Source organism: Oryzias melastigma, linkage group LG14 (assembly GCF_002922805.2).
Source record: "Oryzias melastigma strain HK-1 linkage group LG14, ASM292280v2, whole genome shotgun sequence".
Taxonomy (NCBI): domain Eukaryota; kingdom Metazoa; phylum Chordata; class Actinopteri; order Beloniformes; family Adrianichthyidae; genus Oryzias; species Oryzias melastigma.
The window spans coordinates 27,909,945-27,936,326 of NC_050525.1; the positions used below are offsets into that span (position 1 = coordinate 27,909,945).

Consider the following 26,382-nt stretch of genomic DNA (forward strand, 5'->3'; position numbering starts at 1 on the left):
AATGACTATGTGGTTAAAAAAAAGGTGGTATTATGAAACAGTTATCTGAAGCAAACACTACAAAAAAAAGAAATCAGAATATAAGAAGAAAAAAGTAACCAGGAAAAAGTTAAAACTTTGAAGGAACTAAAGGATGTCAGATGGAAGGATGGGATATAATTTTCCAGCTTGACTGTAATGACGGAATACGGACGCATGAGGGCGGTAATGTGAGAGAACACGTGCCAAACCAATCCCAGATAAGGAGAAGAAGAAGAGCGTCATTGTGTAGACTCTATTGCTTGCTGTCCACGCTGTTAACCTCTTTATGTTTGCTAAACTATCATATTTGAAGAAATCTATAAACAAATTGAAAATATTTAAGTCGAGTTTTCGTTTTGTCCCGCCAAACCGTGTATTTACGAAGCACGAGCGCCTAGCTTGAGGTTTGTGAAGCTTTGGGCTAATAAACAATCAAGAGGCGAAGCCGTTTAAACTCCTGAACAGACACTTTTAGCATCGCGTCTGCAAGGTAAAGTAGTAATTTGTACGATTTTTTTTAGAGACATTATGTTATTTTACGATTTATATTTTTACTTTTTTAAGTGTAATTGGAAACCTAAACATAGCTAAAGCTAGCACTGGCAGCTGTTAACTTCCACATTTTAATTCAACCCAAATTAATTTATTTTCACCAACCATTGTTATATATTTAATGCAGATATATTTTACTCTAGAAAAAAATGTAGTTTAAATACATACCACTGAAATACTACATTTGTTTGATTGTTTTATTCATTTATATATATATATATATTAAAAAGTACAAGAAAAGTAAGAATCAAGTTATTACTCTTAATTATCCTTCAATAAATTGACTCATAAATGCTTTTGTCCCTTTTTTTAAAAAAAGCCAAAATGTTGAAATAGTGCATTTGATACAAATATATCACAGGTGTAAACGTATTTATATTCTAATTTTGATGGCAAATGTCATAAATTCCCCTTTTATTCCCCTTGAATTATTTTTAAGCAAAGTGCCTTCTAATCATTAAAATGCACCTTTTTTCATTTACTTATTGTTTGACTTAAGCATGAAATCATATATAAAAAAACTGAAATTGTTGACAAACTGGAAGGTTTTAATTTAACTCTAAAAGTTTGAAATTATGAATTAAGACATAATAGAGTGAGAAAAAGAAAGTGTTGATGGATTTTTAACCATAATTCTGTTTGTTTTTTAGGTTTCCACTTGCACAGTCAACAATTCATGCAGAGACATCTCCTCACATCAATCCATAGGACTCTCTGTTTAGTTCGACAACCTTCTGGTTCTTTCGTTAGGCGTCAGCAGCTCTCTTTTGTGTGCAGAGTCGCTTCTTTGCCTTCTGCTGACCAGCTCCCCTCTAGTTTTTCTGCAGAAAGACTCTCACAGCAAACCCGTTTTTTTCACTCAATCCCCCCCAAACCTAGCCTCCTCCGCTCCTCTGCTCCCTGGCTGTTCCTGCGACGGTGTTTCTCTCTTCCACTCGACATGTCGGAGCAGAGGTTCCTCGTGGAGTACGCCAAACGCGGCACCGCGGGCTGCAAGAAATGCAAGGACAAAATCCCGAAGGGCATCGTGAGGATCGGCAAAATCGTGCCAAATCCCTTCAGCGAGTCTGCTGGGGAGATGAAGGAGTGGTATCACGTGAAGTGCATATTCGAGAAGCTAGAGAGGGCGAGGGCCACCACGAAGAAGATTGAAGACATCACTGATCTGGAGGGCTGGGAGGAACTGCAGGACGAAGACAAGGAGCTCATTAACAAGCACGTTTCAGGTATGACACGAGCTCTCAGAACGAATCAGAACCTCGTCTCTACTTTGGAGCACCTGTGATTCTGGGAAGTTTTAACACTTGCTGGCTGGTTTAACACGTTTGAGTGACTCGACCAACCGGTAGAAATAACCTTCAGCATCTTCAGAAACAATGACTACATATTTGCTGTTTGTTTTACATGGGATGGGATGGAATACCAGCGGATTATCTGCAGGAAGGCTCGTAAAAAATCCACTCTGATGAAAATGGTGTTTTGACATGTTTTTCTGACGATGGGGGACATATTTAAAGAAAGTTAAACTTGTACTTCTGAGTATTTCTTCATTCAAATTTTTATAAATCATGAGCAGATAAAAAAATGCAGTTCGAGCTCTCAGCAATGGGAGGGGAAGAGGGGGCGGGGTTGCTCCATGCCAACAGTTCCGCCCACAAGACAGAGGGGAATTTCTGATAAAACTCCTGCCACTCTGCAGAAACAATGTCCTACAAAATGACACAAGTTTTTGAATTTTTGTTTAAAAAAAAAAAAGATAATAATTAAAAGATCAATAGGAATGTTTTAAAAATAGATTAAAAGATGATCAAAGTGGGACTTTAACTTCTGTCATGAACTGGTTACCAGAATGAGGACTTAAGTACAGAAAAGCTGTTTTTTGGTTCAGATCCATGCCGGTGTGGTCCAGCCTGTAGGAGATGAAGGCAGGAATCGGATTCTGAGTCGAGTTTGGCTGAAACTCGACTCAGAATCTGTCATGACACCAAGAACTGGACTGGTGGAACCGGTTCTTCCTTATTATTTTTAGCATAAAACAAGGTAGAAGGAAAATATAATGGATGCAGTGATGTCTACACAAACGGTTGCAGATATGGTAAGGAGTATGGTGAGAAGGGGGCGGGGTCAGGAATCTCAGGACGTCTTTGGGGGTGATTTTTTGTTTTCTGCAGACATCCAACATCCTCTTCTAAAACGTCTTCTGTTCTCTCTTCTGTAGACTTGATGGCCAAAGTCAATGCAAGCCCCAAAAAGAAAGTTCAAGCCAAGCTGAACCCTACAGGTCAGCTCATGGCTCCCCCCGCCGACCCATCCGTCAACGCTCCACGAAAGTTCTCAGGCTTCACCGGTAAGACGGCTACGGCCAGGATCAGCGCCGCCCTGATTCTGTTCTCCAAAGAGGAACCAGTTCTGATCCTCGGAAGACGGACAAGTTTGTTCCAAGTCTGATCCAGGTGGAGAGGCTGGAAGAAAAAAATCCAAAACTGCATCCAAAGAGATAAAACTAAACACACAAATGTCAGAAAAAGTGAAACGTGAAGAGAAGCTGCAATAAAAAGCTTTAAGATTTTGAAGGTTGTTCCCTCAGAAAAGCTGCTAGTGCTGCTGATGAGACGGATCCCTCTCAGGTTCAGACTCGCTCCTTAGTGTGTGTATTTTTTTTTCCCCAAACTTTAGTAAAAATTACAGATAATTTTTGATAATACATTATATTTCATTTTCCTCCTTTAGAAAACATTTCCTGTGCATATAAACTCGGCTGCTGCAAACTTGTGATAAGACTTGATTTATCCACAGAGATGCAGAGCAGATTTCTGCTTTATTTTATTTTGTAGATATTTTATCTTTTAAAACTGCTGCTGCACCAGCAAAAGGATCTCTGACTAACCATGTGATCAGTGGGTGACGGTCTGGTCTCTTGGCAGCTGCGAAGGCCGGCAGCTCCGCAGCGATCTCATCGCCGCCTGCCGCTGCAGCCGGGCAAGGCAGCGCTCTGTCCACCCAGCTGTGCGACCCCAAACACAAGGACTGCCTCCTCCGGGAGTTTCGCAAACTCTGCGCCGTCGTCGCTGAAAACAACAGCTACAACACCAAGACGCAGATTATTGAGAAGTTTCTGAAGAAAGGGACGGGTGGAGGTCAGGTTTTAAGTTTATCCGTCTTCAGTTTTTGTGTTTGAAGTGTTTTTTTAACATCGGGGTTTCTGAATGTCTCTGGTAGATAAGTTCCATGGAGATCTTTACCTGACGGTGAAACTGCTGCTGCCGGGCGTCGTGAAAAGCGTCTACAACCTCAACGACAAGCAGATCGTGAAACTCTTCAGCCGCATATTCAGATCCAACCAGGAAGACATGGTTCGAGACCTGGAACAGGTCTGTCCTCCAGCAGTTTTACCACATTACAGCAGGAAACGGGAACTTTCCAAACTATTTCAAAGAAGTTCGTCAGAAACACTAGAGCAGCAAAGTCAATCACACTGGAGGCCAAAATCCAAAACACACCTTAGGCCATCGGCCGAACAGGATAAACATGTATAAAACACTCTAAAACTAAATTTTTAAAACTTTAAAATTGTAACTTTTCAACATAATTATGAACTAGAAATATAGCATTACCTGTGATAATGCTAGTGTGAATGCTGGAAGCTGAATTTGGCCGCTGGAGATTCTAGTGCTGATAGCTGAAGATGCTGAAGCTGATAGACAGCTAAAATATTAGTTAAATGCCAAATTAGGCTTTAAAAAAAAACAAAAAAAAAAACTTTAGCCAAAATAGCTAGCATGTAGCTGAAAAATTAGCTAAACTTCAAAATGGTCAAAAAAAAATCTTAGTAAATACCAAAACAGTCCAAAAAGCTAGCAGAATGCCAATTTTTAAAAATCTGAATTTCCATAAAAATATTGTGAGTTTTAATGTCTCCAGCTCTGTTTGATTCAACATTTTTGAGTTTTGTGACATATAGCTGTCGGTGATGTTCACACCTGTTCACACCTGAGCCTTAAAGAGCTCTGCAGACGGTCTGATGGACAGGAGCGCTGATCTGAACTCTGATCTACGTTCGAAGGGCGACGTGTCAGAGACGGTCCGGATGTTCTTTGAGGAGAGTAAATCCTTTCCTCCTGCATCCAAGAGCCTCCTCACCCTTCAGGAAGTGGACGAGTCATTGACCCGCCTCGCCCAGCTGACGAAGGAGGACGAGCAGCAGAACGAGCTGGAAGCCATCGCCAAAAAGTAAAGGCATCCTCAAGATCTCACGCCTCATCAGAACATTCGTCCTGAAGGTTTCGTCTTTTTTGTCTTGGCAGATGCACCAGCAATGACCTGAAATGCATCATCAGACTGATTAAGCACGACCTGAAAATGAACGCCGGAGCGAAGCACGTGTAAGTCCATTCACGCCGCGGTAACCCCGCCGCAGACGGCTCCGTCTCACCTGCGCCTCTGTGCAGGTTGGACGCCGTGGATCCAAACGCCTACGATGCTTTCAAGGCCTCCCGGAACCTGGGCGACGTCATCCAGAGGGTTCTGAGGAACCAGCAGGAGGCGTCGAACGGGTCGGGACCCCGGAAGCTGCTGACGGTGGAGGCGTCACTCATGACCCCCGTGCAGCCCATGCTGGTGAGTGCAGATGCCGGTCTGTGATGACGGCGGGTTCTGGTCATGTGGTACGTGGGCGGGGCTAGAGGTCGATGTGTCCTTATTAGAAATCAGGATTGTGGACGACTGTAACGTCACATTTCCACTGCAGAAAAGTTATTCATCAACTTCACGTATTTAAAAATATGATTCACCAAAATAAAAGACTCTGAATTTATAAATTCTCTGCAGATGAATCAAAGTATCTGCTCAATTACTATAGAAGCAAGTTTATAGAAGTGAATTTACAACAAAAAAAATAAGAGGATCAACCATTTTTAGGGTTACTTTTGACAATTTTATTTTTAAACATAAAGCATTCCAGTGTTCACTCATTTATCACTTTCTCTCTCGTTTAAACTCTCAAAGTTCAAACCTTCATTGAAAAGTAAGTGCAGGATTATAGAATGAAAACAAAGATCTGATCGCGATCAAAGATTTCTGTAAATCAGACAAACTGAACACATTCCGTTCAGCATATGCGGCTCGGATCAAACCCATGAGTAACTTGTGCTGCTCTCCTTTTTGACTCCAGGCAGAAGCTTGTAAATCCATCGACCAGGCCATGAAAAAGTGTCCCAACGGGATGTACGCCGAGATCAAGTACGACGGCGAGCGGGTGCAGGTCCACAAGAGCGGCGACTCGTTCAGCTACTTCAGCCGCAGCCTCAAACCCGTGCTGCCGCACAAGGTCTGCCACACACTGTATCACTGCAGGACGTTGGAAGAGGTTTCCCGCCTTATTCCTCAAAGCGAGGCCCTCAGCGTCAGAACCCCAAACCACCACTAGGTGTAGCTGCTGCCTGCTCAGACTGCAGCTGCAGCTCTGCAGCAGACGCTCGGCTTCCTCATCAAATATGAAAAAGTTCCTAATTGTGGATCCGTTTCAGGCCTCTGACGTTTCGGCCTCATGGCCGCCAAAGCCGCTCATCAGCCAAACGGCTCATTATGCAGCCCCCAGCCTCTGTAATTAGGCAGTTTGTGTTAATGGTGGGTTTACATTGTGTGTGGGGGGGTGGGATGGAGTCTAATTACAGCAGGCCAAGTTGTCTGATGTTTCTTTTCTTCTGATTAACAGTAACAAAAGCTTAAGTCCCCCCCCCCCCACAGGCATAGAAAGGGAGGCGGGGCCTAAAGTTTGGATAAGAACTCAAACGTATAATTTCAGATTTATATTTACGTCCTGCAGCAGCAGCAGTCTGCCTGGACTGAAGGACCACAAGATTTGAGCAAAAATGTCCCCCTCGCCACACTCAAAAACTCACTGAAATGACCCCCACCCAGAACCCGGTGAAAGAGTTTGGGTGATTCTGAACGACACCGCCCCCAAACAAATGATGACATCACAACATCAAAAAGGGGAATGGGGCAAAATGTTTCCAAATTCACTAACCAACTCAAAACAGGGGTATCCAAAGAAGGTTGTGACATCATTATGGGATGGCCACTGGACCTACGACTTAGCAAACATGCTGTGGCGAAGTAGAAATGTGATGACTCACACTTTCAAGAAAGTTTTATTCAAGCAACTTTTCCGAAATTTCACACACGCTGCAACCAAACGCAAGTTTCTTTGACCTCAAGAAGAGGTCTCCATCTTGAATTTCCCCCACAGAATCCAGGGGATCTGGTTGCAGACGATTCCTAACCTTAAACTGTTTCAGGTGTTTTTTTGGGTGAAGATCATGAATTTGGTCAAGGACTTCCGGCTACTGAGGCTCTGGCTCCATCTTGGGGCGATGTTGTTGTCTACAACCAGGTCCTCTTTAAAAAATCTCTTATTACCTATAAAGCTGCCACGATTAGGATTAGTCACGACTGTGTCAACTATTAAAATAGTCACAGACTAATTTAATAGTCCATTACTCGTCTGTTTTTCCCTCAAAAGTACAGTACGGACTTTCTAATACATCATAGTAGAGTTTGGAATTACATAGTGAAGTTGAATACAGTTGTGAGCGTTCAGCACCACAAATGCTCTTTTGTTGTATTTGAGTCAGAGAGACCAAAACTTTATCTTTAGTGAAAAATAGTTCCTTTGTTTCAGATGCCGACCTCATGTGATGGATAGAAGCTGCATGATTCATTAAAAGGTTAATAAACTATCGTCCTAATTGTCTTTATACAAATGATCCGATTAGTCGACTAATTGGAAAAATAGTCTATGATTAAATAATCGTTTGTGGCAGTCCTAATTACCAGATACAAATTCAAACTCTGAGGGATTTCAATCTACCGCCTCCCAACTCCCCGAGCATCACCGGGAAGCTGCTTTAAAGTTTTATATTTTGAACGCCGTCAGCGTGGTGAGCTCACTTAAGTGTCTTTTCCAGTTGCTCGCACATTTTTACCGGAATATTGTGAAAATTGAACAAATGAACCATTGGCTCAAGGTGAACGAAAAGATATGACATGATTATATTACGTATGTGGACATGATTAACGAAAAACTTCTGTTACCAAGTAAATCCAAAAATGTACTTCAGATGATTCTTCCAAAAATGGCATAGACCTGTTTGTCACCATAAAGTGACCAACAAATAAAATTGTTGCTATGGAGATAAAAACCAAGAGAAAAGCAGTAATTTAAAAAAAAAGTGTTGTTTTTAAAGTAATTTGTCAGAAGCGGTTCGTGTCTCGGTGTCTTCCATTCATTTCTAAAAAGCAGCCAATCAGAATCGAGCCTTCACCCTGGTAAAGTTTTTATATAGTGTAGAGTTCTTGTTAAAATTCTGATCCCTGTGTGTGTTTGGGCTTTTCAGGTGGCCCATTTCAAAGACTACATCCCTCAGGCCTTTCCTGGAGGACACAGTATGATTCTGGATGCTGAGGTCCTCCTAATTGACACAAAGAGCAGCAAACCTCTGCCCTTTGGGACTTTGGGGATACACAAGGTGAGTTAGAACTCGGCTCCTTCTTTTTTGTTTTTCTTCTTTTGACCAGTCATTGTTGTCACACTTCAAACCCTTTTCTCTCCTCAGAAAGCCGCCTTTCAAGACGCCAACGTGTGCCTTTTTGTTTTCGACTGCATCTACTTCAATGGCGTGAGCCTCATGGAGCGGTAATGCTTTCTCTTCACGCTTTGTCTGGGAAGGACTTTGCATTCGGTACAAAGACGCGTCCCCGATGGGACGATGAAAGCGCCGCGTTAATTCAGCTTTGTCCAAACCTAGAACGCTTCTCTGCCGTGGTTTTATGAGCAGCTGCGTTTGCTCAGTTGGTCTTCCTTGGGGATGAAAAATCAGTAATCCTGTTTTTACCTCTTAAAAAAAAACTATGCAGCAGAAAATGATCAGTTATTATGTCAGATATGAACATATTTCATGACTTTTTACTTTTAATGAAGACACAAAAATTAGCTTAAAAAAGGTTTTGTCACTTTTGTTTGAGACGTTCTGTTTCCTAACCAGGAAATGTTCTTTAAAATTAAAATGACCTAATAATTAATGAAAATAAAGGAACTCGTCCCGTCAGCCTGTCTGGTTTTAAAGGAAAACCGGTAGAGCTGGGCGATATGGAAGTCTTTGTATCTCAATATAGTTTTTTTCTTAAACTTACTGTTGCTGCTATAAGTCCAGCCGGTTTGTCTTCCAGTTCTGACTGGATCCTGTTAAAAACCACCAGATATTCCGCTGCTTCATCAGCCGAGACTAAACGTTACACAGAGAAGATGAAGGTAACGGCGGGGTATGGTGACTCGGGAGACGAAGGAAGTGGAGTAGAGGTCCAAAAAATTACCAAAATGAGAGCTAATAAACATAAATAATTAGATACAAATGTGGCGACTAACTCTCCAACTTCTATTTGACAAGAGGAGAAAATGCTGGCTGCTGGTGAGTGACAATTTCAGACCCTTCAAAATAAAAGTATCTCGATTGACTCAGTCCTCTATCAAGAAAAAGTTCTATCGCGATATCTATCGTTATATTTTAATCTCTAAAAACATGAGGTTAAAAAGGTTTTCTGCAGAGGACTTCAGACCTTAAAGATCTGAGGATGATCTCAGGCCTGATTCTTGCTGGTATCTTCGGCAAAAACCAGGTGGACTTCTTGAAACTTGCCATTTTCCGCCTGCAGGAACAGAGATGCCGATATCCTCATGAATGTTTTGCAGCAGAAATAGATCAAAAAAAAAAATTCTTTAAAATAGTTCAGAATCAAACCTGTGACGTTTGATTCCTTGGTGGTCTGACGTGGAGTCGTATCTTCCAGGCCTCTGAAGGAACGCAGGAAGTTCTTGACCGACAACATGGTGGAAGTTCCCAACCGGATCCTCTTCTCAGAGATGAAGCACGTCACCGTAAGTGTTTTTTCCACTGAGCACGGCTTCCTGCTACCGGTGCAGCTCAAAGACCTGTGATGCGTTTGTGTGTCAGAGAGCAGGAGATCTGGCTGACATGATAACTCGGGTCATCAGAGAAGGACTCGAAGGTCTGGTGCTCAAAGACATCAAGGTGAGCTGCTTACACGTTCACACAGGAGCCGGATCTGAGCAGCAGCGCTGAAGGCTCTGCCGCCGTTTGTGTTCCAGAGCACCTACGAGCCAGGCAAGCGCCACTGGCTGAAAGTGAAGAAGGACTATCTGAACGAAGGCGCCATGGCGGACACGGCTGACCTGGTGGTGCTCGGCGCTTTTTATGGGAAAGGATCCAACGGTTGGTGATGGATTTTCAATCTGTGTTCTTTAGAAACTTAGAAGTTTTCTGAAATGAAAAAGTTTTATGCAAGCAAATCTGTAACGTTATGTTTCCTGTCATGTGGTCTGTGGCTCCACCCCTTTTATACTTATAGCACAACTAAAATAAAAACATTTACCTTTTCCTGCAGTTATCGGCATAAAGATTTGGAAATATTTCCTCATCAGATATACAAATAAAAACGATCCAAACATTCAAATTATTTAGTTTCTACCACAGATCCACTGAGCTGGAAATGCCTAGAAGACAGACCTCCTGAAGAAGAATACACTTTAAAATAAGCTTCTCAGATTACATCAAACTGCTGCTGCTGATGTTGTACTTCTTCCTCCCACCAGGTGGCATCATGTCCAGTTTCCTGATGGGCTGCTACGATCCCGACTCAAAGAAATGGTGCACCGTGACCAAGTGCTCCGGAGGATACGATGACGCCATGTTGGCCCGGCTCCAGAAGGAGCTGGATGTGATTAAAATCAGCAAGGTCAGAGAAGATCCGCTTAGAGAGGCCGAGCTGGAAAACTCAGACCAATCAGGAGCTGCTTCTGTTTCCGTAGGAGCCCGGCAAAATCCCCGGCTGGCTGAAAATCGTGAAGAACTATTATCCAGACTTCATCATCCGCGACCCTGAGGTGAGTCGTTCTGCTGTCTGGATCCTGCAGCTGCTGGAACAGTGGAGCTGCAGAGCTCACAGGCCTCTTTGGGTTTGTCTGCTGCAGCGAGCGCCGGTCTGGGAGATCACCGGCGCCGAGTTCTCCAAGTCGGAAATGCACACCGCCGACGGCATCTCCATCCGCTTCCCACGCATGACGAGAATCCGTGACGACAAAGACTGGAAGACCGCCACCAACCTGCACCAGCTCAGGGTGAGACCCGCCGTTCCCTCCAGAACGCCTCATGAATAAAAGATGGCCGACGGCGAGGCGTGTTCTCGAGATCTGACTCCCGCTAATTATGTTCCACTGAGAAGACGGGAGGTCATGTGACATGATGAGGGTGAAGTAATCAAACACAGCGAAGCGCCTCCTGATGAGGAGGAGGAGCAGAGGTGTCACGGTTTAACCACGCGTCTCCGTCGCTCCCGCAGGAGCTGTTCCGCATCTCCAAGGAGCACTGCGACTTTAAAGTGACGGCCGGCCCGTCGACCGCCGACGACAACAAAGGGTCCTCAGGGGGGGACAGCGGGGGGAGCTCGCCGTCGCCCTCCTCCAACAGAAGCGCCCCCCCACAAAAGACCCGTAAGTTCATCTCTGGTGTCGAGTCTTCAGACTGGAATGTGTGTGTTCATGTATGTGTGTATATGTGTGTGTTTGTGTATTTATGTGGAAAATTGTGTGTATATATGTCTTTACATGCATGTATTTGTGTATTTTTGTGTAGTTGTGTGTGGGTATTTGTGTATAAGTTGGTATTTGTGTGGGGTGTGTATTTATGTGTGGGTGTGTATTTGTATACAAGTGTGTATTTGAGTATGAATAGTTGTGTATTTGTGTGTATGTACTTTATGTACTGAGTTTTGTGTTTGTGTGTGTTTTTATGGATGTGTATGAATATACACGTGTGTGTGTGGGTTGTATTTGTGTGTCTGTATGAATGTGTATAGGTGTGTTTTTATGGATGTGTATTTGTGTGTTTAGTTTTGTGTATATGGATGTGCATGTGTATAGGTCTGTAAAGTTGTGAGTTTGTGTATGTTTATTGACGTGTGTGTGTGGGGGGGGGGGTGTTTCATCATGTTTAATCATTTTTTCATGAATTCTTGTTCTAAATATGTTTGAAACTCAAAAACATGGAGAAGATTAGAGATCCTTTTAATCAAAATGAATGAATGTATAAAGATGTACATAAACTAGAACATGAACATATTTGGGTCAAAAGGAAATATAGAATAAATTGTTCGATTTAATTATTAAAAAGGTTCTATTTCTGTGTATTTTCCTGCTGTTCTGAAGCTGCTCCGCTGTCGGTCTGAACCCTTCAACACTGGAGATGATTACGTCAAATCTTTGATGTAATCACAGAGAACCGGTTGATTCTAATGCACAGAAAAGCTGATTTTTATGTCGGCGTTGCATCAATGTTTAACACATTACTATTGTAGTGTTGCATATCCGTGTGAAGCTGCTTTTCTCTGCTTTGGAATTACATAAATGGTTGAAGAGTCAAAATAATGTGGAGTTAAAACTGTTAAAAGGTTGACTTACAGTTATTCTACACTTTTCCACTGCAGTATTTGAGCTTAACATTAAGTCAATTCATTAAACATCTTTACAAAAAAGTTGCTGCAAATGTTTACATTTTCTAGATTTGTTAATAAACAATTAAATGTATTTTTCACGCTTAGTTTGATCACTTTCTATAATAACTTTGTATAAAAACAAGAGTAACTTGTGACGAATGAGAAGAGGAAGTGTTGCTACAGTTTGATCAAAACCTACGTTTGTGTTGTTTTTGTTTTGCTACTGCAGCTCCAGCTACAGGAAAAACACACAAACTGTCGGGGAGTGTTTGATTTTGTTCCTGCAGAGTAAAACAAGCGAAGCTCCCGTCTGTTCTGGCTCCAGAACAAAAAAACTCAATGTCACTCTGATGCTATGCTAACGTTTCACAGCTAACAGAACGCCAACGAAAGCAAAGCCGCAGAAGTCGGAACCCCGCACACCCGGCTCAGAAGCTTCCAGCGCCAAAAAGGTAGGCGGGGCTGACATTAACAAATATTTCTGAGTCAAGTTAACTCCACCTACTGTCCAAACCAGGAAGTGCAGTAGTTTAAAACGGTGATTGGGCAGAAACTGACTGTAGTTTGTCCACAAACAGATGAAGAAAAGTGAAAATGTCAACAGCAACGGGCAGAGCAAACCCAAAGTGACCCCCCAGCTGCTGGAGCCCAGGAACGACAAGGTGGGTCCAAACCCCCCATCCCTCTCCAGGACTGACCGGCGGTCCTCAGGAGGTGGTCTCGGGTCCTCAGGAGGTGGTCTCGGGTCTCACTGACCGGCGGTCCCCAGGAGGTGGTCTCGGGTCTCACTGACTGGCGGTCCTCAGGAGGTGGTCTCGGGTCCTCAGGAGGTGGTCTCAGGTCTCACTGACCGGCGGTCCTCAGGAGGTGGTCTCGGGTCTTCATCCACAGACCAATGTTTGGGTTTAAGGTGGAAATGCTCAGAAGAGTGAGGCTTTCAGAAACACGTTCTGCTCTTTAACGCTGACTGTGGTTCTGGTTCTGGAGCAGCAGAACCTCGTTTAGACTCGATCAACATGCAGTTGTTTTTACTAAACAATAGAACTGATTTTGTTTTACAATTTAAAGTTTATTGAAAAGTTTCAAACATTACAGTAAAAATTTTGTTTTGTGACTAAAATAATATCTATTTAAAAAAAATGAAGTTACTGTTAAATTATTAAGTGATGTTTTGTTGCTGCCCTTTATGATGGTTCCTCTCATCAAGTTCTGGACTTTAGTTCTGGACCTGCAGGACGGTCTCAGAGGTCCAGTTTCAGAGATCCAGTTTAAAAAATAGAGAAACTAAAAGACTTGATTTGAAATAGTCTACAGTGGCGTCTTACTTCATCAGTTTAGTTTTCCATACAATGGGGGGCGGGGCTTGACGCCTGTTTGTTTCTGGCCGTCCTGCAGACGTTGCTGGACATCTTCAGCGGGGTGAAGCTCTTCCTGCCCGCCTCCATCCAGGACTCCGACAGACTCCGGAGGTACTTCGTGGCGTACGACGGAGACCTGGTGGCGGATTACGAGGCCGCCTCCGCCACGCACACGCTGGCCCCGCCCGAAGAGGACAGCCGGGCTCAGAGGGTGTCGCCCAGCTGGATCTGGGAATGCATCCGGAAGAGGCGCGTGGTGCCGCCCTGCTGAGACAGACATCCACCTCAGGAAAGCTCTGCAGATGAACCAGCAGAACTAAAGAACTGTTTTTGTTTTTCTACTGCAAAAATCATGAACTGAACACGAGACGTAGATGAATTCAGGTTTTTGTTCTCATAGCTGTTTAGAATCTAAAGCTTGTAAACTTTATTAAATCTTTGGTTTGTGTCACACAAACATGAAACTCTTTGTTGTTTTTAGCAACTTGAGGCTAAAAAAGGAAAACTTTTAGAGAAAACCACGTTTACCTTTACATGGACGCAGTATAGTCTCGTTAGGAGCAGCAGTCAAAACAAAATACTGTTGAATCAAATCCTCCAATGCAGCTCAATCATTTACATTCAAGTCTAGATAGTTCAGGAGAGTTTAAATAAAAGTTTGAAGTTGTCACACAAAAGATTTAATAGAGTCTAAAAACAGGTTTTTAACACTTTCAACAATTGCACATTTCCAAGGCAACATCACGCTTAACATTAACTAGTGTAAATGCAGACGGATTGGCAGACGTGTCAAGAATTTAAACAATAATAATATTTGTTTTGACTCATTTATGGCTATAGCTATTTTTTTTTACACACTAATTTAGATATGGAATTTATTGTGTACAGTTGCAAAAAATATATTTTTTTGCAGTAATTTGTTTTATAAATGGCAACTGTTGTAGCTCTAAAAAGAATTACAGCAAATAAAAAAATATATATTTTGGAAAAAAAACAAAAAAAAACTTGCACAGAAATATTTTTTAAAATTCTCAAAAATTAAACTGGAGAGCGAGGGGACAAGGAGACGTCTACGAAGCGCATTACTCCAACGAGTGCTACTAACTGGAATCGAGTGATGTCACTTTGATCGTTGAGGTTTGATGAGGAATCTGTATTTTCAGCATTGAGTGGCACAGATGTAGTTTACATGTTTTGCTGTAGATGAAATCATATTGTTTGGGATCATTTGGTGTAATTTGTTGACGGTCCCTGTCTATCTCTGCAGTTTTACCTGCAGGAGGCGGAGCCTATTCAACTAAGAATTGAATTTTCTTCATCACTACAAACAGGAATTAACTGGATATAGACCCGTTGATGCTTTTGGTCTGTTTCTACTTGATGATCTGAGCCATTTTATCTAAGCATAAGGACGTTTTCTACGCCTGCATGTAACACATTAAGACGCCACTTTAAACAGGCTAGAACCGCGTTTTGTACGCGATAAAATTCTACTTTTTACGCCCGTCTTGGGACAACTTCAGACTATGACAGTACAGACTAAAGGGCCATTTTCTGCCCTTAATTTTCACAGTTCTCAGTCAGTGAATGCACCAGGACTGAAGTCACTACCCTCATTGATTTTGATTGGTCCTTCGTGTTAGCCCCGCCCCAACGCACCCAAACGTTTTGAAACTGAAATTTTCAGAATTAAAAGTGAAAAAAAAAGTTTTGAAATTGAAATTTTAGAAAGTTTTGAAACCTAAAAAAACAGAAGCTGGAAATAATTATGTTTACATTTTAACCTTTTTTTGGCCAAACATCAATATTTTTCAATTTGTTTTATTTGGGTTTCAAATAATTTTGGCCTAAAAATAGCTGATCAGCTTGTAGTGTTTAAAGTTTGTAAATAAATTAATTTGAAAAACTCAAAAATTATCATAAAAACACTGGAAGGTAAATATATGTATATTTTTTCTAAAGAAACAATTTTAAAAAAAATCTCAAAAAACTATTTTTTTTTTAAATATATTGGATACAATATACTTCCATACATAAATGTAGTTTTTATGATTAATTGTGGACTCTTTCAGGAAAGAACAAAGTTGCAGATGTGAACTCATTCTTCTGAACCGAAAAGCTGCTGATGACAGTTTATATTCAGATCAGCCAATAAAACGGCTCCAAATGTGATGTTTCTGGGCTTAAAGTTCTCTTTCCACATGAGCATCCTCTGCACGTGCGCTCCATCAGGGGATTAAACCACCTGAACTCCAACACTCCGTCAGGTCGGTCTAAACAGATTCTGTTCAGATCAGACTCTGTCCTTTTGTCTTTTCCTTCCAGCAGAGAACAGTCAGAAGATCTGAGCTCAGACTCTGTAAACAGTCAGTGTGTGGTGGAAATGTGGCCCCGGAAGCGCTCACCCACCTTCAGTGTGACATTTGTGCGGAGGATTATCGTCTGTGTCATCAGGAGTCGGCTTCATCCCGCTTCCTCTTCCCCGAGGAGCTCCGTACGCTGCGACTCTGCCGCTGCAAATCGAATTCCTCTTTGATGTGACACGGCTACGAGGCAGAAAAACATGGCAGCTGATTCACTCCCAGCTCTTTGTGAACGCTCTTAGTTAATGTTGAGACTAATGGATCCGTTAACATCCACTACAGAACCTGTGAGTGGGGATTAAACCTGAACACCGGCTGGTAGAATGTGAGGTTTTGGCTGCAGAAGGTCTGCAGAAGCTCCAGCAGACCTCCAGGTTTGTCATTTAAACAGCGGCAGAAACCGCCCTGCAGGTGGCGCTACCTGTCTGGAGGACTTGATGAGCGTCGCCGAGCGCAGAGTGGAGCTGCAGCCGCTCGGAGCCCGGTCCACTCGCTCCAGCAGGATCCTGGTTCTGGGGATGTGGCTCCATGATGCGCCAAGGCCGGGCTGCACGCCACCGCCGCCGCCTCTCGTCACGTGGTTGGTTACCTGGAAGACCAGAAACCACCGTGTTTGCTGCCAGAAAAGAAACTTTAACTGCCGGAGTGTTTGCTAATTACAGGCGTCTCTCTGGGCAGCTTTGAGAGCAGGTCAAAGGTCGTCAAAGATCAACTCAGGATGCATTTGATTATAATGAAATATAATGACGTCCGTTCATTCCTGGGGTTCCTCAGGGCTCTGTACTACTCCCTCAGTTTTACCCCATTAAATCCAGCAAACATTACGTTTTTACACCAAGTGAAGCCAAGCATTTTTCTAAATTTGAGTATTTTACAAATAGAAATACACAAAAATATACTTTATAAACTTCTAAAAAAAAGAAGTTAACCCTGGAGAACCCAAGAACAATTTTATTCTGGGTTTTTAAACATTTTCTTCTGGGTTTTTGTAAAGTTTATTTGACTTTTTGTTGTTAGTTCATTTTAGGCTGCAGCAAAAAATACAAATTAAGAAATAGAAGAAAAAAAAGAAAGAAAACCTCAACCAAATTTGACCATGTGGGTTTTCTAGGGTTCAAAAAAAATATACAAATAAAAAGTTTATTACTTCAATAAGGATAAAGGAAATAGCATAAAATAAATAGCATTATGTATTAAAAATATTTATCAAGAAATAGCATTTAGGAATAAAGTTTACACACTTTTTTATAGTTTTGCAAAATTTCACAGAATTTTCAAATAAAAGTTTCTCTTTTGTCTCATTGCGATAATGCTAGTGTGAATCTGTAAGCTGAACGTGGCTGCTGAAAATGCTGTGCTGCTAGCTGAAGATGTTGACATTGATAGCTGAAATCGCTGAAAGTGATAGCAAGCTAAAATATTAGCTAAATGCCAAATTAGCCTACAAGGCTGTGAAAATGTCTAAATTAGCCAAAAACAGCTAGCATAAGGCTAAAATATTAGCTAAACTCCAAAACAGCCAAAACAACTGAAAAAAGCCTAAATTAGCTGAAACAGCTAAAATTTGACCATGTGGGTTCTCTAGGATTTAAAGAAAATTAATTTTACTGCAAAAATGTTAAACAGTAATTTTAAAAAGTTAACACTAAAATACGGAAAACGGAAATAAATATATTTACTAAGAAATGGCATTTAGGAATAAAGTTTAAAAGCATTTTTTGGATAGTTTTGTGAAATTTCACAAAATTTTCAAAAGTTTCCCTTTAGTTTAACTTTAAATAATTGAATGCAATATTTTCATAAACCTAAAGTTAAGTGGTTTTAAAGTGAAAAAAATATTTTCAATTATTGTTTTAAAATTCAAGTTTTTCAGCTGCAGTTTTTCACCACTGTGACGAGTCTGCATGAAGATCGTGTTCATTTAAGACTAAACTCATGAAGTTCTACGGTTCCAAAAACACGAGATCCAAACCTGCAGGATGTGGATCCAGAAGAATCCAGAATGACCTTTTATCCAATCTGCTGATGTAAACTACAAACATCTTAAGTTGTTTTCTCTGCATCCTGTCATCTCAGCAGTGATGAGCATGACATCAAAGCTGCGGCAGAATGATCTCTGGGTTTGTCTTTTCTAATCACAGCAGCTCTACTTTCTAAAAGGAAGACTGGAAACTGTGTTTGGTTTAGCTGTGGAGACGGTAGAGCGGGTGAAACACGTCCTGCATTCAGAGCAGAAGCTTCAAGGACCGTCATCCTTACCAGAACAGCTACACTGAAGTCCTTTGCCATTGTCTTAAGAGCTACTGCAGCTTGGATCATCAAGGACATGCCTGAGGCGCACAAAGATGAAGAGAGTTCAGAGCATGGACGGAATACATTCAGAGTCTTCAACTTTTTTCAGTAATTCAGCGACAGCAGCTTGGTCTGCAGACGGTCAGGACATTTTCAGGGCCGACTGGAGACGGAGACGCTCAGAAACCAGCAGATTTGAATCTGTCAAACCATCAACTGCTGACAGGACACAAAACATGAAGGAAAACACCTTCATTTTCTCAGCTTAAGTCCATTTAATAAGGATCTACTAAAGCTGAACATCTGGGATGTCCATCAGAATCAAACGCAGAAATGAAACCTTTTTTAGAATCATTAAAACTGCAGCTTTTTGTTTTTATTCCTGCTGTAATTTTTTTATTTATTAAAAGCTGCCATAAAGATTATTTTTTAAATATTGTCTTATTTTACAAAAACAATGATTCCATCTATAAAACTGTTGGAATTCACTCACCTTTCCTCATTAATGACACTATTAAACAAAATCATTTTCTACTTGTATTTAGTCGTTTTCTTAGATTTTATTTTATTTAATCCAGGAGAACCTGAGAACAGCTCAGGGCTTTAAAGTTAACAAGATATTTTGGTTTTGTTTGTTCAGTCATGGTTTTATTGTGCTTTTGTTAATTTATCTGAAATGCAAAAAAATCGTTGAATTCAATACAACCAACCATCCATCCATCCATCATCTATCGTCCATCCTTTTGTCCACCCAACCATCTACCCAACCATCCATCCATCCACCCAACCATCCATCCAACGTCCATCCAACCAACCAACCAACCATCCATCCTTCAATTTGTCCATCCAACAATCCATCCATCCATCCACCGAACCAACCATCCATCCATCCATCCTTCAATTTGTCCATCCAACCATCCATCCATCCATCCATCCACCCAACCAACTATCCATTCATCCATCCAATCAACCATCCATCCGTTTTTAGTCAATTTAGAGCCCTAAATGAATAAATATATGTTTATAGATGAAGTTTTGGAGATCACACCTGGATCTAAAGATGGAGAAACGTTGATGGTTTCTGCTTTCAGCCACAGCTGTCGTACCTGCAGACGTGAGGAAAGCTCCACCTCCTCACATCTATAAATGTTTCAGTTTACATGAAATTTCTCACTTCTTTTTTTTTTTATCCCTGCTTGTTAAGATTCTAGTTTTGTGTGTATTTGTGAGCCAGCTGACAGCAGTCGGGCTGAAGTTCAGTTGGATTAAAACCTGAATCGATTCTCAGGAGATGAAACTCCAGCAGCTTTTTCCTTCAACACCTCCACTATTTTTGTTTTCCCTCCATCTTTTTTTGAGACTTTAATGTGTCGGCTTGTTTTTGTTGATGCTTCCAAAAAAAAAAAAGCGCTGGCGCTTTAGTTTTTTTTTTTAAAAGTAATCTGCAGACCCGGAGCTGCGAGGTGTGACCTCGGTTTCAGGCCTGACTGACTCTGGAGGAGCAGCAGGAAGAGAAATCACCTTCATTTTGTTTGCCTCCCAGCAGAGGAGAGATAACAGCTGACACAGAGTCCACGATCACGGCCTTGACGGAGCCGCCGCCAGACGCCTAGCGCCAGATAGGGGAGAGACAAAAAAAAGAGTTTATTGAAATTATGATCCGTCTTTCTGAGCTGGTAAATTAACAGCAGAAATGGCGAACCGACCTGCAGAAGGCCGCCACGGCGAAGAGCGGACAGACAGTCGCGCAGAGAGTACGCGTCGAACAGGCGGAAGACGTGAATCCTCTGCAGAGCCTCCATCTGAGAAGCAGCACATCCTTCATGTCCTCTGCTGCCGTATCTGCTCAGATCTAAATCCATCAGCTCACCTGCTCGTCTCCGTCGCTCGTCTCAGATTGGAGCATCTCCAGCAGACGGCTCGCCGTCAGCCCCCCCGTGGTGTCGACATAAATCACGCTCTGTTTCAGTTGGAGGGAAACGTGAACGGCGACGCCAAAACACACCTGGAAGACACGGGGAAGCGCTCAGGGAACAAGTACAGATAGCCCAGACGACGCCAGCAGCTCGCACAATAAATCTGAGGATTTCTTTATTCCATAAGAGAGGCGGGAATTCTAAACGAGGGGAATTTATGAGGCGGGAATCCTCTGCGGGAAAAAGGCGGGAATGCTCACCTGAGATTTGCCACTTCCAGGGCCTCCAGACAGCTCCGTTATCTCCCCGGTGTACAGGCCCGAATCCAGCAGTTTATCTAAGCTGCAACAAACAGGGAGCCATTCATTACTCACCGCCGCCATGATAAAACATCAGCTTCAAGTGTCGCCACGGAGACGCTGGAAACTGCAGACCTGCATCAGATCTCAAAGTTTTGTTTCTGTTTTACTCCTTTCTTTTAAAAAGTTTGCTCATTTGAAAACTGTCGTCTTTGTTCCGCAGAGGGGGAACGTCTTACATCATCTCATTAAGAAAAACACAGAACTAAAAACAGAAGTCCATTTGTCTGATTTCAACCACTGTGTATAAGAACTGGACTGAGTGACCCCTCCCTCCCTGCTTGGCTTCAAACAGTCAAAATCCCAAAGACCTGCAGAAATAAACAGCTGTCAGTCACAATAACCATTCTTGCTCTGATACTTTTTATTTTAACATCTTGATAATTCTCTTTTTCACATTTTCCTGTAGTCATTCAAGTGACCAATCAGCTTCCTTAGTAAAAGTAGGTGGAGCCTATTCAAAACTGAAATATTTCATGTATGGGGTATGGGGGTGGAGTTTGCTTAATCCAATCGTAGTTTGTCTAAATAAATCCAGTCTTCTCCTGTAAAATGTACATTTCAGTTCTTAAGAAGCTCCGTTTGTCGTTCTGCTTTACGGCTGCTTGAGAATCTTGTTCTGCTCGCTGGTCTGTGCAGTCCGCGGAGTCTCATCGTCTAACTTGTGATGATGAAGATGACAGACATGCACTTAAATTTACATAGCCAAGGTCCTCCAGCTTGAAGGTTAAGGCTGCGCTCCCACCACCCACTCAGCGCGTGATTGTCAAGAGAAGTGAGGGGGATGGACTTATTTGCATTACTTCTGCCTACACTGACAACAGAGGGCCGCGCTGCTGATGAGACATCACGTTGTGCTCTTGTAAGGATTCAGACATGAAAGTGATTGCCCTTGAAGAGTCACAGAAAAAAACCCGTCAAGTCTTGGGTAAACAGAACACAGGGAACGAAGGCTTCTTCTCAGGCCTCCGTTGAAAAGGGAGCTCAGTTCACTTAGTTATAACCGCAGGACCAGATTGTTCACAAAACTACTGAAAAAGTCACCAACATTCACACAGACCTAGTACCTGGTGAAACGAATGGAGGGCAACACCCACCCAAAAAAAAAGGACGACATCACAGCGGAAGAAACTGTGAAAAACATGTATGGAGCCAAAACCAAAGAAAATATTTAAAATCCACTAACAAAATGTAAAATACACGTGGTGGAGAAATCCAAAGGAAGCTTTGAAATTATTATGGGATGGCCACAGGACCCATCACTTGGTGGCCGTTTTGTGGCAAAGTGTGAATCTTGGAAAAAATAAAAAAATAAAAAATTTTTTGAGGGAAATTCACAAAATTTCACACAAACACCACCAGGTTGTGGGGTTCTGTTCTCCATTCTCACTTACTTCTCTTCTATTCTTTATTGTTTATCGTATTCAGCCATCTGTGCTTCTGTTTGGTGCAGTGAAATTCCTGTGTTGTTCCCACTCCCCTCCGGGAGAGCAGGAGGGATTTCAGATTCCAGGTGGATTGTCTGTGCTCCTGTTCTTGGTCGTGGACCTCACCTCTGGCTCGTCCTGGCTGTGGACCTCGTTCCCACCTGTCCTCCAGTTCTATCTAGGTGAACGCTTTTCAAATACGTGGTTGTAGAGTTAGATAAATACTTTTTAGCAGTCCTGGTACATCGCCTGTCCGTCCTGGGAGATGATCTCTCCTTCATGTGGATATCCCTGAGGTATCTTGTTTTTTTTTTTTTACTAAAATTTGTTTTTTGGGGGGGGAGTTTTCAGCTGATACATCATCTTAATAAAATTAGAAGAGGATTTTAATGTCAGCTTTTGGAAACCGACCAAACTTTCTGAGCTTATTTCTCTGAGGGGTCTTTAGAAAAGGGGGTGGGAAGGTGGTCTAACTTATTTTTCTATCTTTAAATAAAATTCATGTTTTTAACATATTCTTGTAGCGTTTTACTCGTGATGGAGGGAATATATAGAGTATTTTTTTTATTCAATTTGTAATGAATCAGGAGCAGCTAAAAACCAGCGCTCTGAAAAAGCTCGGGTTTTTGACGCAGCAGCTGCCATGTGCAGGATAAAGTCTCCCTTCTCATTCTGCACCATCCACTTACAGAACATAGATCCATTAAATACGTCTTCCTTTTCCTCGTCTGAGCTGGCATAGCTCTCATATTGCTCGCTGTTTTATGCTTCGCTGATGTTAGCTAATGAGGAGCTATAAGCTAGCAGGAGAGAGTGGAAACAAAGGGTTGCTGGGATATCAACGTAGGGTTACATCTGTGCCAACAGTCCCACCCACAACTTAGAAGTGAGTTTCTAATGAGTTCTTGCTGCTCTGCAGAAACTATGTCTTAAAAATGACAGGCTTTTAGATTGTTGCTAAAAACTGCATAATCACAATAAAAGACCACAATACAATAGAAAAAAATATAGTTGGAGATGGACTTTAGGCAAAAACTAGAAGAGTTTTTAAAAATAAAATAATTTAAATACATGCTTCTCATCAAATTTCAAGTATTGTAAAGATATTTTTAATTTTTTTTGATGATTTTTGATTCATTCTATAACTGATCTGAAAGTGATTATCTTATTTAATCAAACTATTCCTGATATAAAATGATGATATTTGTATTTTTACAGTACGGGATGGATGAAAACATCCTGGGTGAATCCAGAGTGACTCAGGAAGAGCAGCAGTCATCAGAAGGGGGCAGCCACGACACACTCCAGAAAACCAGAGTATCCGGTGAGCAAACCCACTGGTGTGCTTTTTGTTTTATATCACTGATCTCAGGCTCTTACTAATTGATGAAAAAACTCTTTACAAAGCATCGCGGGCAGAAAAAGAACACCTGTGCTCGTTAATTATGCTGAATTTGTGCGTTTGACTGTAGGAAAGGTCCCGCCTCATAAATTATGCTGCGAGCGCCCGAGCGTTTCTCTGATTTGCCCCGATGAGTCTGTGGCCTGGCTCAGAAATATTCCCTCCTCAAAGTGGAACATCTGCCCTCCATGATTTCTGCCACCACTGTGTGCAGATGACTTAATCATGGCGAACCAAACCCTCCGTGTGGAGTCATCCAATCGGAGCGATGGGTCGCTCCACAACGGTGAGCCGGGGTTTTTCCAGGACATGTTGGCGCTGTTTGTTTTCAGGCAGGCTGCGGTCAAGCTGGGGGCAGAGTTAATGCAGCCGATATATCAGAAGCCACTTTAGGCCGCGGGACGAGCCAAATGGAACCGCGAGCACAGAAGTCAGCCGGAGCTGCCAGCTTGTTTCCCTGGTGCAGAAACGCAGCGACCAGGACCGCCTCTGCAACACGCCACTGCGTTTTAACCGCCGCTGCCAGACGGATGACGCTTTCCGCGCCGGAAAAGCTCAGTGAAAAGGGAATTTCACTAACAGATCATCAGTGAAGACGACAGCCGTCGATGCAGCTCCAGGACACTGTGGTAATGTACGGTGGCCCTGAGGTTCAAATCACGTCAACAAATCCCTCAATTCAAAAAACATATTAAAGACTAAAACTAGAGCTGCCACGATTAGTCAGACTATTAAAATAGTCGACAATAGTCGATTAGTCATTTCTTTATATTAGATGGAGTCAGAGTGTAGTAAAGTTGAAAATTATGATGGTATTCTGGTAGCTTTATGGATTATTTTGGAATTTATTAAGGTTTTTAGGCTAATTTGGAGTTTAGCTAATATTTCAGCTACATGCTAGCTGCTTTGGCTAACTTAGTTTTTTTTTTAGGGCTTTTTTGCTGCATAGCTAATATTTCAGCTGCATGCTAGCTATTCTAGCTAATTTAGTTTTGTTTTCTAGGCTATTTTGAAGTGTAGCTAACAATTCAGCTACATGCTAGCTGTTTTGGCTAACTTAGGCTGTCATTTTAGCTATCAATTTCAGCATCTTTAGCAGCCAAATTCAGCTTACAGCATTCACACTATCATTATCGCAGGTAATGCTATATATCTAGTTTTTAGTCAGTTTAAAGCTAAAGATGGTTTAGATGTGTGTTTTATACCTGATTACATAAGAAAAAATAATCGGTGATCAGTCGACTACTAAAATAAACGTTTGTGTAAGCACTAATCACAATAATTAAAAAAACAAAAAAATAACCAAAAGAAAACATGACATTCGTTTCAACAGGAAGTTATTTGGCGATATCAGCTGGCAGAAGAAGATATTTCTTCAAAGTCCCACCACATTTTTTTCTTTTGTAAAATTGTAAAATAATCAGAAACAGTTTTAATCCTAAATTCTTCTATATATGACTTCTATTATGAGGAAAAACGCTACGAGAATATGTTAAAAAGATGATTTTCATTGGAGTCTGTGGGAGGAGCTAGCGCTAAATGTTTTTAGCCTGATCGCTACATGCATATCTCATTTATAATGCATGGAAGACTCAAAGGAAGTCGAGAGATCAGAGTTATTTATTTAGAAGAGTTCTAAAATAGTATCGTAATCACGTCTCCATGTCTGGGTTCATGAGATCATTCAGAAACTCTTGTATGGTGATCTGAATGACGGCGCTTTCAGCGGTACTTCTTTCTCTGTGACCCAGTTTGATGACTTGCTGTCGCATTAGTCCAAAGAGGGAAAAATACAAATTCAATTAGATTATTGATTTATTAGTGTCTCAATGAAAATAAGAAAAATATGAAGTTCAGGAGGAGAATAAACAGATTTACATTCTCTCCCACTAGCTTACAGCTGCTAACACCTCCAAACTAACAACAAAAATCTTGGCAGCAATTTCAGAGCCGTCGAGTCGAACATTTCTGATTGAGATTCCAGCTCAGAGGCAGAGGCAGGCGGATCCATCAGAAAGTAACGAAGCAGGGAGGTGTGGCCCGCCACTGTGGGTCCAACGTCACATTTACAAGCTTTTTCCAATGGCTGCTTCTGATCAGAAGGATTTGAATACAGAAATATTCAGAAATGCAATTTTGAGCATGATTTTCTTTAAAGAAATAAAAGAAAAAAGCAAAAAAGTAACAGTTTGATAATGAAAAAGTAAAACTTTTCACCTTCAGGCTCTGGAAATTTTAAGACAGTTTAAAGTAAAACAAATAACCAGGCTTTTTACGTATGTTTATTGACTGATTATTATTATGTTTATATTGACATTATCGCAAAGGCCGGTTTGTTAAGATAACATTCTATAGAAAAAAACTGGCTTCCGCAGAAGCACAATTTGTAACTCATGACCCCAAAAGTCATAAATCTCCCATCCAGAGATGATTTCCAAATGCGGCATCATTGACCTTCAATATTAAAGATAAATAAACTTGGTAAAATGAGCCAAACTTCATGAAACAAAAGATTTTGGACTTTCAGACCAAACATTTCTGGATTCTATAAAAAGTGCCCCAAAGCCTTCAGCCTGATGGGACTCAGAGACAGACACGTGTGCACTAACCCCCGTCTGTCTCAGCGCTGCGGTAACTGTGAGTACCTGGGATTTCCGGTGGAGATGATGGCTGTGGAGCTCAACAGTTCCTCGTACAGATCAGCGCCAGACACCGGGAAGGCGGTGTGTTGGGCCAGCAGCACCCGGCGGATGGAAAACAGAGCCTGGAAACAGAAGTGACAGCATGAGAGGCTCACGGGGCTGAAGCCCGGATCAGCTCCACACGCGTGTTCCTCATTCCCCGCCGATGCAGATGCAGCCGCAGAATTACCGTCTACAACACAAGAACAGATCTGGGGGGGATGGAGGGCTTTCTTCAGCCTCCAATAAAAACTAAACCTCCGTTTCGAAATAAAAAAAAAAAATTCCTCCTGGTTGGTTTTAGTGTCAACAGATAAAAATAGATTTTTAGCATCTTAAATTTACAGTCAAAATCTTTTTTTAATGTCAATATTTGACTGCATATGAAAACTGGATCAAGTGAGTGTGACTGGTCTGCGTCATTGTTTCCATAGCAACCAGTC

General features: G+C 41.8%; 2 protein-coding genes across 2 annotated transcripts in view; one reads left to right on the forward strand and one right to left on the reverse strand.

The window, feature by feature from the left end:
* Positions 1 to 50: 50 nt before the first annotated feature.
* lig3 (ligase III, DNA, ATP-dependent) lies at positions 51 to 14,272 on the forward strand. The gene is made up of 21 exons (XM_024264001.2): positions 51 to 511; positions 1,224 to 1,799; positions 2,792 to 2,920; positions 3,498 to 3,710; positions 3,793 to 3,944; positions 4,637 to 4,803; positions 4,878 to 4,955; positions 5,022 to 5,190; positions 5,744 to 5,899; positions 7,971 to 8,102; positions 8,190 to 8,269; positions 9,421 to 9,508; positions 9,585 to 9,662; positions 9,740 to 9,863; positions 10,244 to 10,386; positions 10,460 to 10,534; positions 10,622 to 10,768; positions 10,990 to 11,140; positions 12,514 to 12,593; positions 12,720 to 12,803; positions 13,537 to 14,272. Exons 2-21 carry the CDS (start codon positions 1,250 to 1,252, stop codon positions 13,768 to 13,770), a joined length of 3,030 nt encoding a protein of 1,009 aa, XP_024119769.1. The 5' UTR covers positions 51 to 511; positions 1,224 to 1,249; the 3' UTR covers positions 13,771 to 14,272.
* The window catches only part of rad51d (RAD51 paralog D), a 20,412-nt gene continuing 7,656 nt past the window's right edge, over positions 13,627 to 26,382 (reverse strand). Inside the window, exons 4-12 of the mRNA XM_024264324.2 lie at positions 25,904 to 26,022; positions 20,331 to 20,412; positions 20,025 to 20,159; positions 19,861 to 19,956; positions 19,676 to 19,763; positions 18,122 to 18,192; positions 16,284 to 16,451; positions 15,909 to 16,045; positions 13,627 to 13,763 (exon numbers count right to left, since the gene is read on the reverse strand). Of these exons, the coding sequence (XP_024120092.1) occupies positions 15,950 to 16,045; positions 16,284 to 16,451; positions 18,122 to 18,192; positions 19,676 to 19,763; positions 19,861 to 19,956; positions 20,025 to 20,159; positions 20,331 to 20,412; positions 25,904 to 26,022 (855 nt within the window). The 3' untranslated portion in view covers positions 13,627 to 13,763; positions 15,909 to 15,949. The remainder of the gene's footprint in view (positions 13,764 to 15,908; positions 16,046 to 16,283; positions 16,452 to 18,121; positions 18,193 to 19,675; positions 19,764 to 19,860; positions 19,957 to 20,024; positions 20,160 to 20,330; positions 20,413 to 25,903; positions 26,023 to 26,382) is intronic.